Raw genomic sequence first — 18,801 nt, forward strand, 5'->3', positions numbered from 1 at the left:
TTAGCCTTCTCTGGCCAACTTTTCAATGACATTTTTTAAATAATAACAGTCATTGGTAGAATGCCCGTAAAGCTTATGGTACTCAGAGTATTCCACCCGACTTCTAGTTTTTTTGTGTTTGATTGGTCGAGGAGGTGGAAGTTTCTCGGTGTGACATATCTCCCTGTAAACGTCTACAAGAGAAACTCGGAGTGAGGTGTAATTATGATACCTTCGAGGCTTTTCTGAGTTATACTCCTCTTTTTTCTTAGCTTCTTTCTCCTTTTTCCGAGGTCGGTAGGGCAGGCCGAATCTCGAAAGAGGCTCACTAAGTTGAGAATTCACCTCCATGTTGACGTATTTTTTCTGCCCATTCTTGTACTTCGTACAAGGAAGTCGGGTTTCGCTTGGATATGGATTTAGAGAACGGTCCTTCTTAAGGCAATTAACTAATCCCATTATCACTGTTTCAGTAGGTAGGTTTTGAATCTCCAAGCATGCTTTGTTGAATCTTTCCATGTAATCTCGGAGCTTCGCTCTGACTTCTTGTTTAACTTCTAGTAAGCTCGGGGCATGCTTTACCTTATTCTTCTGAATTGAGAATCTAGTAAGAAACTTCCTTGCCAGGTCATCAAAACCAGTTACCGACCTGGGGGGTAAATTATCAAGCCATTTCATCACGGATTTGGTCAGAGTTGTCGGGAGGGCTTTGCAATGAGTAGCGTCAGAGGCGTCGGCCAAGTACATCTGGCTTTTGAAATTGTTAAGATGGTGCCTCGGATCAGTTATTCTGTTATAGAGATCCATGTCGGGGGTTTTAAAATTCCTTGGGACCCTGACTCACATAATCTCTTCAACATACGGATCTTCGCCTCCTAGAGGACTTTCTTCCCAATTTGCTCGATTGCTCCATTTTCTGAAGTCAGCTTCTAATCATAAGTACTTTTCTTCCAACTCTTTTTGTCGTTGTACCTCCCTTCGCAGTTCCTGTTCAGCCTCCCATTATCGTTCAACTTCTAGTTTGAGTTGCTCTAATCTTCCACGATGCCCGTGAACTAAGCTTAGTATTTCTGTTGGATGGGGAGGTTCTTCATCTTCGGGTGGGTGGATCTCTGATTGGATCCGCCGCGGCTGAGGGTTTTTTTATGTTCCTTCTCTGTGGGTAATGTAGGTTCTTTCCAATGGTGGGGGTATTGCGAGTACCAAGTCATCACGGTAGGGTTTTGGTTCTGACTCAGATGTCGTGTGACTGTCTTCATAATGGTCGGCCGCCATTATCAAGCGTCCGACTTGTTTTTGTGCCGATGTGCCTCCATCTGAGTTCCCCGTGATGAAGTGGAGGGTGGTACATGCAAGAGACTCTGATGCTTAAGTTAGCAAGGGCTTTAAGTAGGGTTTTAGTAGAATAGAACGTGAATATACTTGAGGGGTGTCATTGTATTTATAGTAGAATAAATAACCACCTTTTTTGGAGTAGTTCCACCTTTAATTAACAGATATCCGTTTTCTTTATCTTTGGGAGTTTATTGGGATCTATCTTTAAGTGGAGACAGAGATAGTAGGAGAGATTCGAGGAAGCACTTACTTGTTTGGACAAGTATGGCTGGACTCCTTGTATCGTGTTCGACCTCTTTAAGAGGTCGGGCAACTGGTAAAGGTCATCCCTTTTGGGTTGGACCTTTTTATGCTTATTGGGCTTGGCTTTGTGTTTTGAGTCAGGGTATGAACAAAACGCATTCAAGAAGAGTAAATAGTCATTTCTGACCATAAAAGATTTGACTGCTGACAAAATTAACTACGAAAAAAATTAAATTAATGTTGTACCCATAAAAGATTAATATCGTTTGACAAAAATATTCAATCGTTAAATTTAAAATTGACTCCATTAAAAATTTGATAAAATTCCCAAAATACTATTTTCATCACTTTCTCCATCCCAATCCTTTAACCTAACTGATTCCATCATACAACCCTTAGCCCCTCACTTCACCTCCTTCATTCTTCCTCACTCACCACTCTCGACTGCTTAATCTCTCAACTATCACTCTCAATGGCTTAGCCTCACTCACTCAATCACAACGACGACCTCACAAACTGGCACATCAAAGAGATCAAAGCAAATACCACCAAAAAAATTCTCTAATCTTGAGTCCCAAATTGAAATCTCCAATGTGGCAGTGTTAGCATTAGTTTTGTTGTAGCTCAAGGCAAAGACCTGATGATTCCTCATGGGCAAGTCATTGGGACGGTAACTCGATAGTTTCAACTCCACATGGTGACTTGACGTTTGAACCCTAATGTATGCACCCTCGCCTGTGCCGCTTGGTTTCTTCAGGATTTTCACTCTCTCCCCTCTAGCCGCCTGCATTCTCCTTACCTCTACCGTCGTCAGGCCTGAAAAGGGTACTGCATCATCTCCGGCGGACCACCAGCACCTCCAACGCCAATCTCTAGCCCTAGTGGCAGATCGTGATGAACGTGAACAACTGGCAACTGCGGATACGACTCCACCACCATCACACGCAACGCGTGAGACTGTGGTTTAAGAAAAGGCATACAATTCGAATGCATCTGCAATGGTTTTATTGTTCCTGGACCTTCAAAAACCCTTCTTCCACAATCATAACCCCACGCCACTCTCAGTTAGCTCAGCCACCTCCAATGCCCCCAAATCATTGCCATCAGCGTTGTCCCTGCCAGATTTACTCCTCGTCACCAACGCCTGACTACTTTGTGTTTTTTTTCATTCTAAATTAGCATTTTGTACTGGTTTTATGTTAAAGTTGGGGATGGGGATGTGAATATGATACATTGACGGTTTGGTGAAGTGACGAGTTGCTTTGTGAATGTATGCTTGAGTTGATTCAAATGAGTGAGGGATCTATACAGGTGAGAGTGACGGGGTGGATTTTGTTTCTTGTTCTAAAAAAGTGGTTGAAGAATAGTGGAGATGGAGAAAATCATGAAAATAGTATTTTTAAAAATTCTATAAAATTTTTAATGGAGGCAATTTTAAATTTATTGATTGAATATTTTTATTAAATGATATTAATATTTTATGTGTACAATATCAATTTAATCTTTTTGTGATTAGTTTTATCAGCAGTCAAATTTTTTACGGTTGAAATTTACTATTTACTCCGTCTATCTAAAAAAAAGGATAAAAAGAGATTTCATTTCAACTTTTTTTCCCCCTTTTTTATCTAATTTTTTTTTTGTAACAAATAAAAACTAAGCCTATTATTCCGGCTAATACATTTTTGCTCGCCACAAGAAATATGTACGTAAACCCTTCATGAAGATTCGAATCATGAGCTTGATTCGTTTAATCAGATCATGAATGAGGGGTGATGCATGTATTTAATTCTCCAAACTTAATTTGGAAAAAAAAAAGAAAAAGAAAAAGAAAGAGCTTTGAAACGAATCAATATATATTATGTTGTTCACATGTGAGGTGTGACTGCGGCAGTTTTCCAGCAGCAACGCAACAACTAAGACTAAGCAATACTCTTGTATTATTCTATGTACATTTTTTTTTTCTTTCATAACATGTGAGACAAAAAGTATACCTCATCATTTATTAAATCCACATTGTTTATTATAGTTTATCTTATCTGATAATCCCCCCGAATATATAAACTAATTAAGATTATATATTTATAATTTTGATATTAATTTCACAGCCGAAAAGAATAACAAAATTAAATAATAATAAGGAAGGAATAATGCACTATAGCTTATGTTTATGATAAGAGTGTTGCAGAGCCAAAGAAATTAAAATTATTGATCAGGATACTACTGGCACGATGATAATCATTTAAGACCAATGATTAAATAGGATTTGGTCATATACCCTTTGTCCCAGCTAGCTTTTGCCACTAATGATTTGCATTATTGTCATGTCTCAACCTCCAATCAATTTTTTTCTTTATAAAGTAATTAATTATTTTGAAAATAGGAGAACCCTTAAAATATATAAATCAACTCCGATCCACAAATAACAAACTGGAATGCATAGCTTAGTTTTGGAAAGATCTATAAAGGAAAGGTTCTAAGGTACAAATGCAGAACACAATCTTCTAATAATATACAATTGAGTTCATATTATCATGTAGCCTAAGCTAGCTTGGTAGGTCAGTTATTAATTATCATCCAACTTAAAAGAGAATCCTTTCAAAACAGTAATTTTCAATGGCGCAAATATATATTAGTATAGATATAGAAGTCGTAATAAACATATATTTGTTAACAAGATTACTAATATTACATATCTAAATTTTTTATTAATCAAATTTAATTAAATTGATCTAATATAACAAAAATTAATTATAACTAATATTATTTTAAATTTTATTATTTAAGTTAGTTGAATTTGGTTCATAAACAAAATTTGGATGTCAACCTAAAATTAATCCATAAAACATTGCGCAAAAGAATGTGGTATGGGTAAAATAAAAACTAAAGAGAGTGAAGTTTGTGGAAATTTGGGGTATAATGATGTCACTGTTTACAAAAGTATCCGTTGTATTACACAAAGCAAAAAGAAACCGTTACTCTTTGGGAGTGACAGGAGGTGGGGCCCACGCGCCCAACGTTCACGGCGGGAACCGTCAACTGGTTTCGGACCACAACTTTTGTTGTTTGGTTCCGCCGATATGCGTGTTGCTCTCCTTTGCCTTTTTACCGCCAGAGTAACGATCCAAAAACACGTGGCGTGTCCCAGACCCCACCACGTGTCCATCATCTACTCTCTCCAGGCACAGCTTCCTAAAAAGAGGATTGCATCTATCTGTTACGCCCACTACAAACTCGACACGTGTTCATGTGTCATTAAGGCTTAGCTGTGCCTCTAGTGCAACGGCTTAAACCCGTGCAACACAAGCTCTCTTTTCTTCTCTCCAATTTGAACTAGAATCATCAACTCTTTTGACCTATCCCATGAGCCCATGACCCTATTCCACTCTCATATAATTATTTATTTATGTTAGAAATTTAGCTGCATTTATTTTTATTTAAAATTAATAATTAAAAATAAAAATTTAATTAAATTATTTAATAATTTTTAATTATTAATTTTACGTAAAATTAATTATATTTGAATTTTTATTTTTATTTATATAATAATTTTTTTATTAATTCTCAAATCAAATAACAATATATTTTTATATAATTTAAAGATTTTTAATTAGTCATTAATTATTTAAATAATTAATCTAAATAATTTTTGTTGTTAATCTAAATGATTCCTAACATATTAACAGATTACTATATATAAAAATCACTTAAACTAATTATTTAAATTATTAAAAACTAATTATAAATTTTCGAATTATAAAAGAACACTTTATCCTTGGAAAAACAATGAGAAATCGAAAAAAAGCATTTATTCCACTATCAAATGATCCTACAAAATATTTGATATGATATGATTGGAGGCACATTGTAATGTATAACTTGACTAAGACCAATAGGGTGTGTAATTATGGGGAATATGGATTGTTTGTGAAGCACATCTGAAATGTAGCCCCTCCCCTATTAATACAATCGTGTTCATTGGGGTCTCATAATAAAAAATATTTGCCTGCCTTCTAAAAATCTAAAAGACAATAACAGGGGCCAACCTATATAATTTCATTCACGAACAATCCACATGTTCTGTTTCTATGCTCACGACAAATTTAAACCAAATAGTAGTAGAATTGATGCCATCACTATGGAATTGTAAAAACTAAAAATCATTGTTTTGTTTAATTTCTTGAAATGGATGAATTACTACGAGTTAATTAAGCAATGGTAAGTAGGTCATTTTAATTTTGTTTTGCTTGTTTTAATTCAAAGCTAAACTTAAATGTTTCATTGGTTGATCCATCGCAATTCAACAAGGTGATGTGTTGCACTCAAAGAATGCCTCCACGAATGAAGCAAGAAGAAGTAGCTAGCTAGTTCTCCCAAGTCATCCACATTTAATTCACCAAACAAGTCTTCAAAGTTGGAGTACTCATTTAATGAGTATTTGAAATTTGATTTCAACAAGTACTAATGTTCTAATGGATAGAAATTGTTCTAACGACAACTAATTAAGTAAAAAACTTTCTTATGTTTTAAGTTTTTCATTTCCCTTTAACGTGAAATGAGATTTTGAATTACGTTTTCTTTTTTCGTTACTTCAAGCCGTTACTTTGAATGGGGGTTTGATTTCCGTTGGTGGTAACTGGTAAGAGTTCATCGCATGGAGAAAGAAAACCATTGAATAATGCAAAAATGAGAAAACTTGATGAATTCCAAAGTCTATTGGCACTACAATTTCCCATAGTTCCAGTTCCATATAGACAATTAATTACATTCTTTTTAAAGAAAAATAGAATAACATGATGAGAATATATTAATCTTAAAAGAATTGCTTTTGGTATCTCTATATTTGGATGCTTATAATAATGTACAGTAATTTTTGTGTAGAATACCTAGAATCAGTCTTTGCTTGTTTTTTCAACCCTTTTTCAGTTAGTTCAAGTAGAAAGGTATGTGGTCCTAATAATCTCACTCTATTTTAGTAACCTGAACGTTCATTGTTGAACTAATCTCAAAGATACTTTTTACAAATAGAAAAAAAAGTAACTTATATTAAGACAAGTAACTAAATTAGAAGCACTAATTAAAATAGAATATAAGATTCGTTTGAGTTCAATGTACATACATTTTTCTATGAATTTTGATTATTTTTCTTCACATAAGAACTACTTGTTTCACATGAGTGTCAACAGTCCGGTACAAATTAAAACACCGAAAGTAAATTAAAAATATGTAAATATATGAAAGAAGTGTGAAATCAAAAGAATTAAATTGTAGAATAATGAACAAGTTGCGGAAGCTTGAAAAGTTACATTACCCGTGAGTGCAAGGCAAATTAAGGAGCCAACCTACTCTTCTAAGATTAGATTCCGAAGACACAATAAAATGACAAAAACTTGTAATAAAAATTGACAAATGAAAAAGAAGGGAGTAGAAGAGTGGTGAAGTGGTGAGGTGGTGGACGGTCGGTGAAAGCAAAAACCACACCAAACCCTAAGAAAATTAGGGCAAATAATTAGTGCTATCTTGTTCACCTTCAAATTGCATTAATCAAATTGAAAATTAACACACAGGACACACAATCTTTTATTTTTTGTAAGTAATAATGTGATATACTTATTATTTTATTTTATTCACAGTTATGTAAATGTGATTTTTTAAATAATAATAATAATAATAATAATAATAATAATAATAATAAATGCTAAAACTAATATATTGTGGTTGCAATTTTAAATCTTTAATTATGCAAATACAGAATTCAATTTTAAAGAATAATTAAGAAACTTACATGATCAGGAAAATTTGCTGACTTCGTATGGGCAAGAAAATGAATGAACATATTATTTTGTAATTAATAAATTTAATTTTTTTTTAGGAAAAAAAGGTGTATATTTATGCGCACATATGTGAGTAATTTTTATTGTGTTAATAAGTTATTGAATCAATTTAATTATCAAAATAATTGAGTGATATAGTATTACTGCAAAAAAAATTATTTATAAAAATAATAACTTTTAATTTATTTCATGCAATGAGAAATGTATATGTTGATTTTTTGTACCATTAGGTAACTTCATCAAGGGATAATATTATTTTTTTCATACTATTAAGTATTAACATAATTAAACACTAATTTCATATTATATTATAATTTAAGTATAATAAATAGACATAACCAATATAATTATTAGTGTTATCTTTTTTCATTAGCTGAAGATTTTGGGATGAGCGGTATCATAACATGTATCAGAACTACTTTTGAAATAAAATGTTTATTATCTTTAGTACTTGGATAGTTATTCTAAATAGTATAAATGATGATCATTTTTTAACTCATATAGTTCAATACTTCTAAATAGTATAAATTATATTATTTTTTAACTCATATAATTTATTATATATATTGTGCAAATATTTCATTAAATCTTTAACAGGACTCTTAAATAAATTAGTGATGCAATAAGTGTAGCAAGCCAAATGGGATAGATTGCTGTTTTTATAATACATGTGTTTAATCTAATAAACAACAAAAAGAAAAGAAAGAGAATTGACAAAAAAAATAAAAAAATAGAAAGAGATGGTGATGTGGTGAGTAATGAGCAGCATATATACCCCTGTCCTCTGCGCACTCTCTCACACACACTTACCCATCTCATCTCTTTCTTTCTTATCTCAATTTTGAGAAACCCAAGAAATGACGAAGGACCTTGAAGTTACCGAGAGAGGCTCTTTCTCCGGCAAGGACTACCATGACCCGCCACCCGCACCCCTCATCGACGCCGAGGAGCTCACCAAGTGGTCTTTCTATAGAGCTCTCATTGCTGAGTTCATTGCCACCCTCCTCTTCCTCTACATCACCGTCCTCACCGTCATTGGCTACAAGAGCCAGAGCGACCCCAAAGCCGGCGGTGATATGTGCGGCGGCGTTGGCATTCTTGGCATTGCTTGGGCCTTTGGCGGCATGATTTTCATCCTTGTTTACTGCACCGCCGGCATCTCAGGTCTCCTCCTCGGATCTCTTCTCTTTTTACTACTCTTTATATTCATTCAAATATATAACAAAAAAATAACTTACTTAGACTAGTAATTAGCTCACTCTTCTTCTTAAACAAGTAGTAGAAGCCAAATGTATACATGTTATAAAAGAAAAAAAAAAGGTGGAAAAAGACAAGAGATACGGAAGAGAGCATTAATGTTTCTGAGAAGAGTAGTGTGCATTCTGCAAAGGTATTGTGGGTTGGTTTGAATTAATTAAAATAAGTGGACATGCAGGAGGACACATCAACCCGGCAGTGACGTTCGGGTTGTTCTTGGCGCGCAAGGTGTCGTTGATAAGAGCAATATTGTATATGGTGGCTCAGTGCTTGGGTGCTATCTGCGGTGTTGGCTTGGTCAAGGCCTTCCAGACATCCCTCTACGTCAGGTACGGCGGCGGCGCCAACTCCCTCGCCGACGGTTACAGCAAGGGCACCGGTTTGGGTGCTGAGATCATTGGTACCTTTGTTTTGGTCTACACCGTGTTCTCCGCCACCGATCCCAAGAGAAATGCCAGAGACTCTCATGTCCCTGTATGTTTTCTTCTGCCCATTTTACTCCTTTTCTTGTCATATTATTTTTATGTCAACGGTAAAAAACAAACTATAACATTTAATACATCTTTGGATGTATCAAAATCATCTTGTTTTGTTTGTTAGCTAAATTCACATGCATACTCCTGTTGAATTGTGTCAATTATTTCAAATATTAACTACCCATTCAATTATTTACCCTGTTTCACAATTATTAACTGCATCATATATCTATGTTGTTACTTGTTAGGACTTGGGGCACCCACTTTATATTCACTTATTTATTACTTAATTAGTTGTACGGCTAATATAATTACTTTTAATAATATTATCATGACTTGTCCAACCGACTCTCATAAAATTAGTTCAAGTTTCATTCTCATGAAAAAACTCGTTAGTGTTCAGTTCCATGATTACTTTTTGTCCCTGCTTTTCTTTTAGTTTTTTGCTATATAAAAAAAGTGCCATAATTCATTTGTTAGTGGGATATTGCTTTGAATTGATGTATTCATGAGATACAAGGCATGAACAAAGCTTTTATCTTTTCCTTCACCATAATTTCGCAAATGAAATGATGGTGCTAATGAAATGTGCAACAGTAGCATGCGCTTGATGTGTTTAAGTGTGGAACCATGGGGTGAGGGGTCCCCCATTTACCTTCTTTTTGACAATGAATTTTGTGGTGGTTGAATTTCATGTCCCAAACATTATGAAATAACGTCACACAATTAATAATTTCATCCCAACCTTAGAAAAAAGGAAAAAAAAATACTTTATTATTACTATTATGAATTTGTGACTATTCTATCTTGTTCCTTGAAAGCAAACCATATCTTTGTTAACAAATGGTAAGGTAAATAAATAACTAGTACTAATGTCTTAAGGCCTAAGACTAAAATTGATTCATAATTGTTCATGATTCTCACGTCATTTTCCGAAAGCTGGCAAATACCATCTTGTGTTGTTGTATTTGTATTCACCTTCAAACACTTTACAAGATTCTCCAATAAATAAAGATGAAAAAAAATTATGGGCTTCACATGTTAGGCATGGCCCATGTTGTCCCCTACTTAAATTTATATATTCTTTGTTTTTCTGAATAATTTGGATTTGGATTCATGTGTTTGGAACGTCAATCACATCAAATTGCTTATTATGATTGTGTATATCGTGCAATTCTCTTAAAGGTTTTGGCACCACTTCCCATTGGATTTGCTGTGTTCATGGTTCACTTGGCTACCATCCCGGTCACCGGCACCGGCATCAACCCTGCTAGGAGTCTTGGTGCTGCTGTTATCTACAACAAATCCCAGCCATGGGATGACCATGTGAGTATAATCAACATTTATAATATTCGGTTGCGACTGAGTGATTGGACGACTGTGTAAAACTAAGTTTGTCTGATGTTATGTTTTGGTCAGTGGATCTTCTGGGTTGGACCATTCATTGGAGCAGCCATTGCAGCCTTCTACCACCAATTCATCTTGAGGGCAGGGGCAGCGAAGGCTCTTGGATCATTCAGGAGCAACCCCAATGTCTAAGTTTGATTAATGAAATGCAAGTGCTTGATTGTGCTATTGTATTTTTCTATTTATATTTTATTTTATTTTAACCCTCTCTCTTTGAATTAGTTACCTCTCTAAATTTGGTGGTGTATGAAGAAGATTTGTGGATAAGTGTAGATTTAAAAAAGTCCCTTTCATGACAGTGGGGGAGGGAGGCCTTTTGCACTTTCCTCTGTGTATTCCCTTTAGTGTGTGTCATGCCATCTGTCTTCTTTTGTTATTCTCTTCTGTCATCTTTGTTCTCATTATATATTTATGGAAAACCTTTATTTTATTTGCACAAATTCTCCTCCCTTCTCATTTATCAATTTTCATGATAATCAGCATTGTTAGAGAATCAAATTACAAATATGTTATGAACCTACTCCATGTGGTTTCAGACTATGTATAAGATATCCTACTATATTGTATTGTATTAATGTAGGGAGTACATGCACTTTCTAAAAAGTATTAGTAAGAATACTATTTGCATGATAATCTAGTACTAGTTCAATAATTTATCTTGCTGGTCACTGCTTCCTACTTTTATCAACCACATTTTAATTGGCCTACTAATCCGTTACCTTTTGTTAATATAGGACCACACGTCAATTACCTTTGCCACATCTTACATGTTTATTAATTGATTAATATTTAAGCTTAAAACAAGCATTATTCCATCTACTGACAAGAAAAAGGGTTTAAAAGCAAGTATAAAATTATCAGGCTCATTCAGTTAGAGTGCTTCCTTGGAACCCTTTTTCGGTTTTCCCAACGAGGGATTGAAAACTAAGGATGCCCGTATAGATCGGGTAAAATCGAAATTATCCTAATTTAGATTCAATTTTAAATATATATTGGGACTATTTTTTAGATAAATATTTTGGAGTCATAATTATATTGGGACCAAATCTAAACATTTGCCTTTAAAGCTATAAACTATTTTTGTGTATTTTTTTTATATTTTTCACTTTTGATATTAAAAATGGTTTATAAAAAGTTGAAAAAAATTAAAATATATTTTTTATATAAAAAGAAATATACAAAAAATGGTATAAATATGATTTAGAATAAAGTATCATGTTTGTCGACTTTTCTCTCTCTTAACCTATCTTGCTAGGTCATGATGGGATTCCACATAATTTCACTCTTGCCTCTATTTCCATTTTCTTAGAATTTTTTTTTACCATAGGGAAGTGTTTAGGATTTAGGAAGCCATGGATAACTTTTAAAGCATGCTTCCATAAGTCAATTAACATTGATTACAACATAGAAATTGAGGCTTGCCACATGTGGAAGCTAAGGCACAATTTTCATGCTATGTTTTGAAGGAAAGTAACTTTCATTTTCACTTAATTATTCCTTGGTAATATGAGTCCTTAGGCAAAGTCTTGGGAAGCATTTATGAGGCAGACATTCAAAATTGAAAATGACTTGTGATGATTCATGACAATCTCACCGCTATAATTTATCTTGGTAATTGCACATTGGTCCCATTTTTTCAAATTAAAAAAAAAAAAATAGGTGTTATAGTATTTGAAATCAAACATGTGGAATATGAATTGATATGAAATATAAATCAATTTTTATGTTTGGAATTCAACTATATATCCATATATTTTATTATGGTGGAGACATAGATGAAGTAAGTCATCATATGAACCTTGAAGATCTCAAATCAATTTTTTTTTACATTATTTTTTAATCAGACAAATTAAAAATTAGTTCGTCATTGATTAAAGCTTTATTTAACCGTTTGTTTTTGGTTAATAGATTGTTGTATGCATAAGATAAGATTTGAATTTTCGACACTTGTTAAAATGGATAAGTGAACTCACCACACGATGAATTCAAGATGATTTATATGTTTTGGACGTACAAACCAAGTTTATTATTTTCTTCTCCTAAACTTTTTTTTGTTGGACATGTGTCCTAAACTTGGATAACTTTCGATTAAAAGGAAAAGGGCTAGGCCAGATATATAGGTGGAAGAGCATACATGAAATCGAAATAAGCCCATTAGTTAGTTTACCACATATGTATAGTGGGTAGAATGGGCTTATTGGGCTCACTTTTGACCAACAGCTCGTTAATAAGCCCATTAGGAACTCAAGTTTAAAGTTTTAGTGTTATCAAGATTCGACCAAAAACAACAACAACAAAAAAGATTCGACCAAAAACTTTTTTTTTAATGTTAGCAGGTTGAGATATACGTTGACCCTAAGGTTCTTTATCACCATTTATACTATCATTTTTAGTTTGGTAAAGCACTAAATTGGTTATTATGTTTGGGCGTAATTCTGTTTTGATCCTTAAGGTTTAAAGTGTTCTATTTAAATCCAAAAAAGTTTCATTTAGCATCAATTTAGTCCCACAGTGAGGTCAAAATTAAATAATTAACGGAATGTCCTACATAACAACAGTACAAGAGCAAAATCGATAATCTAGAGAACAAGTACAAACTCCAGAGGCACAAAATCAATCGTTGATGCATCAATATATTTATTTATCATTCTCTTTAGTTCTATAGAAAATATTTTATTTATATTATAAGAAAAATAATAAATAAATGTATTGATGCATGCACAGTTGATTTTGTGCCTTTGGAACTTGTACTTATTCTCCAGATTATCGATTCTGTTTTTATACTGTTGTTATGTAGGACATTCCGTTAATTATTTAATTTTGATCTTACTGTGGTACTAAATTGATGCTAAATGAAACTTTTTTGGATTCAAATAGGACACTTTAAATCTTAAAGACTAAAACAGAATTATGCCCAAACATAAAGACCAATTTAGTACTTTACCTTTTAGTTTACTTTTTTTAAGGAATGTGCTGTTTGAATTCCCTTTCTCCTTTAATTTTATCATTCGTGGGAATAAAAGTGTAGGAGCATTCTTGTGTGGAACGGACCAATTTCACAATTTCTTAGAAAATATATTGCAACTCGAATGACACTGCAAGAATCTTTTCCAGTTAAGAAAATTGAATGTGAAGAATTCGTATATTCCTAGTGATACGATCAATACCTTTTTTTACTCAAAGACTCGAGCATTTGAAAATATATATAACTTTTCAATTTTTTATTTCAGTTAATTTTATAAAGGGTAACCTCACACTACACAATATGTACGTAAGACTAAATAAAAAAATGAGAAAATTTTATATGATGTGAAATCACACTTTATAAAATTAATTAAGAAAAAATTAAAAAGATTTAATTTTCGGCATTCTAGCATTCTAAGTAATCTTCTATAATTTTACCGAGAGAATTACCCAGTATGTAATAACTAATAATAAATGAAATGTGAAGAAAAAATATGTGATTGTTGGTGATAATGAGTAAGAAGCAACATGTTTTGTGACAAATGATGAGAAGGTTGCAATAATGAAGAGATGAGTACAAAAGCAAAATGATTAAAAGTAATAAAGTCCCTTGGCACACACACTTCAGCTTATGATGATGACCAATTTGGGCGGCATAACATGATTATAGTTTGCAGCTTCTCATGGGAATTCTCCGAGAAACTATAGAGTCCAAACCCTCTGTTTTTCATGCTTCCAAGTCTCTCCAATATTCAATATATATTATTAGCTTTTGCTTTTGCTCTCTCTCTCCAAGGAAGTTTCCATTCTTGTCCTCATTTCCTTTCATCACTTAACGTCATTTCCCCACCAAACCAAACTGATTTCCCAATTTGTATGTGCTCGCATACTATAATATTATAATACAGTTATATTATTATTATTATTCCACATACACTTTAGAATCAAGGTTCCAAAGCAAGCTAGGTAGCTTCTCTTATCTTCATTTTGAGGCTCTTAAACTAAAACATGGTGCCAATCACCACATGCTTCTTGATGATTATCTCCTCGGTGTTCTATGTTTTCCGGGATGCGGCGCAAACCGTCCTCGCCGAAGATTTCAGCCCTGAAAATCACCTAGGCTTTCCATTCACCACAATGGGCTACGGTATCTCCCACCCCGACGTGCCACTCCTCATCTAAACATCTCGTCAATGCATGCTAGGTATGTAAGTGTTTGGTATTAGAACACTACACAAAATACAGAGACACAAAAACAGAAACAATACATAAGTTTCTATGTATCTTGTGTTTCCTTAATTTCAAGGTTTGTGTTTAGGGATGTAGTGTTCTATGTTGATTAATGTATTTTGTGGATCCTTGAATGGAACTTACTACTAGTTTGATTTTGTTTGTGTAATTAATTAACTGTAGAATTTAGTGGAAAGTTTGTGGTTCTGTGTAACATTGGGTTTGCTTTTGCTTCAAGTTATGGCACCTTTTGCTTTCTTTTTTTTTTTTTTTTTAAAAAAAAGAAAAAGTAAAAGAAAATTTGAAATGCATGGCATGGCATCGCTTTCAGTATTTTCTGTTAAGGCGTGAAAGCAACATGCACGCCAGATTCCTTTTCTTTTTCTTTTTTCTTTTTTTATGATTAATTTCCATAACAGACACTAACTAATGTGAGTATTAATCCACTTTTTTTATAAATTAAATAAGAACAATGATATTAAATTTGGGATTAGTCAAGATGATAAGTGTATTCAATTTTTGAAATTAATATAATAAAAGTTATTTTGCAAGAAAAAAAAAATTGTATACCAACTTTTTTCTAATATCCTCATTATGTATAGTAGATATTTTTGTTGGTTCTTTCGTTATTACATATGTATTTCTGTTCTGTGAAACTTGCAAATGCTTACACAAATTGGTTAATCAGGTACCAGTTTAGTTCTACTTGTGGAGATAACTTTGTTGCTCACTTGTTTTTGTTCTTCTTGTGGAGATTAATAAATTTCATGGCAAACATTTCCATTAAGCGCGATCCACTTTATTTTACTTGTCACCTGCGTCCTTTCTCCCATGGTTAAAATTTAAATAACCCAAGACTCGTCGCTGCTTTGTCCCTTTCCGAATACCCAGAATTATTTAAATAAAAAGTCCAGAAGCAAATAACGAAATATAATATGTGTAGTTTATAATGGTAAATTTTGAAATGGGACTACTGTACAAGAAAATTAAATCGATTAATAGTCAAAATTAGTCTCTAAAAATAAGACATTCTTCAAATTCGTTCTCGAAAGATTTTATCAATTAAATTGGTCTTTTAAAGATTACGAATTAATTATATTTGTCCTTTTAATTACTCTATTCACAATTTTCGTTAAAGATTGATGATGTAAAATATTATCTGATAGCATACATGACACCTAACATGTTTAATTGGACGCTAATTAAATATATTTATGAAAATCTATCAATTTAGTCATGAAATCATATTGAAAATAGGATTTTTGTAATTGGAAAAAAGAAATAGATTTTTATAAACATATTTGATAAATGTCCGATTTGACATGTCAGTTATTAAATAACGCACCTAGTTGGTCCCTTGCCTTATTCCTGATCAGTTAGCCTTGCCGCCGGCAGTGACATTGATACGAAAAAAGATAAACAAAATGACATAAATTGAAATTGAATAAGAAAGATACATTAAAATTGAAATAGAAAATAAAAAGGATAGATTGAAATTGGATACAAAGAGAATAACTCTACTTTTTATCCAATTTCTTGATGCAACAAGAAAGGAACTCTTCAACCTAATTTGTTCACACTATGGTTTGGGAATTGAATCGAAATGACTCTTCAACATTCTGCACAATTTCTCGTGCAACAAGAGATGAACTTACTCAATCTCACTTGTCTACACCATGGTTTCATCACGAAACCAAAAAGTGCTTTGGCACCTGTAATCACTCAATTACAACTAAAATAGTTAAGGAGATATTTATAACCTTTTATTAGGTTAAAACAAAGAAAATCCTAAAGCTCACAAACATAAAGCCCAATCTAGAAACTAAATAAATAAGAATCAAAATAAATTAATAACTTTTAAATAATATTTGATCTCTTCATATCATGAACATTTAAAGTACGTATCAGACATGGCACTGACATGTCACGCAGGAGTATATAACGGCTATTTTTAACCCTAACTTGATTCGCCATTCTTCTTATTTAAAACAAAAGCATTGGTACAGAATCATGATTGGATGTTCGAGTTAGTGTTAAGGAAGTTTTTTTCAATCAACAACGAGGACTCCAAGTTGCAGTAGAGATTTGCAGATGCTAGAGCGTTGTGAATGCGGCTGTCGCTGTGTGTTTCAATAATCTGGAACAGATACAAATCTAAATAAGCTCTTATTTAGTTGTCCAAATTATAATGTGAGTTGTTGATTAAAAATAATTGTTCTTTTATATTTGTAACTCCTAACCCTACTTCATGTAGACTATTGGTAAAAGATGGTATGAATAAACTATCAAGTCTGGAACACACTAATAACCAAGCCTTACAAAACAAACACCTATTATCCTAAACACCTTAATAGATTAATTAGCTTCAACAAGTACATTGAATATCAAGGATTCTTTTTTCTTGGTGCTTTAAAACTAGGAGTTAGAACAAACTTTAAAAAACTGGACAATCTTAAAGTTATTGCTGTACTTGCTCTTTGTATTAGATCCATTCTAATGGATTGAAGTGGTGGTGAATCTCCTCCTTTTTGTTGGCAACTTCTCTAGTCTTATTAGTGGTGGTATTGCTGATGCCTAGACGGAGGAGGAAAAATGAGCTCGGACAGAGAATAACAGACAGCTCGAAGAGAAATGTTGGCTTCGGACACACATACACAGAGAGAGAGAGAGAGCTCGAAGAGATAATGATCGACCGAACAACCTTCGCAACGATAACACCACCGGGTCAATGCGTCCTTCGTGCGATGGCAACAAGAAGAGGAGCGATGAGAAGAGTTTGGCGATGAGGAGTGTGATGGTACCCATACTTTGCCCCGGCCGACAACGACAACATCCTCTATCGGAGGAGAAGAGTTCGGCGATGAGGAATGATGATGGTAGTTGGCTGGGTTTAGGGTTAGGTTTCACCGTTTCAGAGAGTGAAAGAAATGGGTGCTGAGATTTTTTTCCTTCTGAATTTTTTCTTTTAAACAATAGTAAAACGGCGTCGTTTTTAAGTGATGTACCGAATCAAAAACCATAAAAAAATTCGGTCGATTTAAATGGTTCATCGGTTAATCGTCAGATTGATAATTTTTTTATTAACTTTTTATATAACAGTTTTATATATTAACCGAATTAGTTAAATAATCGATTTTTGGTTAATCTGATTAAATTGACCGATTCAATTCGATTTTTAAAACTATACATAAACTAAAATTCGAAATTTCATAGTTTGTTTAAATAAATAAATAAACTAATTATTCAACCAACTCAAATTGGTTATTCCTCTTAATAGCTTATGCCTGATGGCTGATATTTATACATTATTATTACATCTTTGCTCAAGCTAGCTCCATGCTTCAAACTTTGCAAGAATTAGCTTTTACTTCTCTAAACTGTCTAACGCACTCAAAACCAAACACGTAATTCGTCAATTAATAATTGAATATGCATGTCATTATTATTAACTTGAGTTACTAACCTGAGCCTAAACATTTAATTAAATATAATGTCATAAGTAAAGAAGTTGAATTAAATTTTTGAAAATGATATTTGAACAAAGATGTATTTAAATATTGATAGATATTCCTATATATACAGATAATTTTTTGTTCAAATATCAATTTTCTATACAACGATAACACAAAATAAGTTAAAAAAAATAATCAAATTAACATCCAACGAACTAAATGTTAATCTCCAGAGAGGATCATCTCTGCAGAAGAAACAATGTTAGGCCATGGGTATAGAACTTTCTTTTTTCTGTGTTATATACATTTGTTTCCAATTTTTTGGATTGGAGATTTTTTGGCCCAACCTACACAGAAAACTATATAGCTAAATAAATTGGCCTATATCAGGGAGTTTTTATTTGGACTCAACAAGTAAGTCCATATTCTTTTATTATGCTATACTACTACTAAAATAGTATAGTACACCGAAAAAAAAAACATCGTATATACAAAAAAGAAAGTATGTACTGAAAACGAAATTACTAAAATAGTTTCAAATGTTTTGATTAAAGTAATTCTAAAAAATATGAATGAAAAATATATTTTTGAAAAAATTATCAAAAGTAAAAAATATAATTTTTATAA

At 32.9% G+C, this 18,801-nt stretch overlaps 2 protein-coding genes across 2 annotated transcripts; one reads left to right on the top strand and one right to left on the bottom strand.

Annotated features, from left to right (window-relative positions):
- Window positions 1-786, bottom strand: LOC107616385. The gene has a single exon (XM_016318347.1). It carries the CDS (start codon window positions 784-786, stop codon window positions 1-3), a length of 786 nt encoding a protein of 261 aa, XP_016173833.1.
- On the top strand, window positions 8,167-10,968 carry LOC107617865 (aquaporin PIP2-2). The gene is made up of 4 exons (XM_016319738.1): window positions 8,167-8,552; window positions 8,824-9,119; window positions 10,307-10,447; window positions 10,541-10,968. Exons 1-4 carry the CDS (start codon window positions 8,246-8,248, stop codon window positions 10,658-10,660), a joined length of 864 nt encoding a protein of 287 aa, XP_016175224.1. The 5' UTR covers window positions 8,167-8,245; the 3' UTR covers window positions 10,661-10,968.

Source organism: Arachis ipaensis, chromosome B09, assembly GCF_000816755.2.
Source record: "Arachis ipaensis cultivar K30076 chromosome B09, Araip1.1, whole genome shotgun sequence".
Taxonomy (NCBI): domain Eukaryota; kingdom Viridiplantae; phylum Streptophyta; class Magnoliopsida; order Fabales; family Fabaceae; genus Arachis; species Arachis ipaensis.

Coding starts and splice junctions, on each gene's coding strand:
- LOC107617865 (XM_016319738.1), top strand. CDS start 8,246: ATGACGAAGGACCTTGAAGTTACCGAGAGAGGCTCTTTCTCCGGCAAG. Junction 8,553..8,823: donor CTGCACCGCCGGCATCTCAG/GTCTCCTCCTCG, acceptor GTGGACATGCAG/GAGGACACATCAACCCGGCA. Junction 9,120..10,306: donor CCAGAGACTCTCATGTCCCT/GTATGTTTTCTT, acceptor ATTCTCTTAAAG/GTTTTGGCACCACTTCCCAT.
- LOC107616385 (XM_016318347.1), bottom strand. CDS start 786: ATGGATCTCTATAACAGAATAACTGATCCGAGGCACCATCTTAACAAT.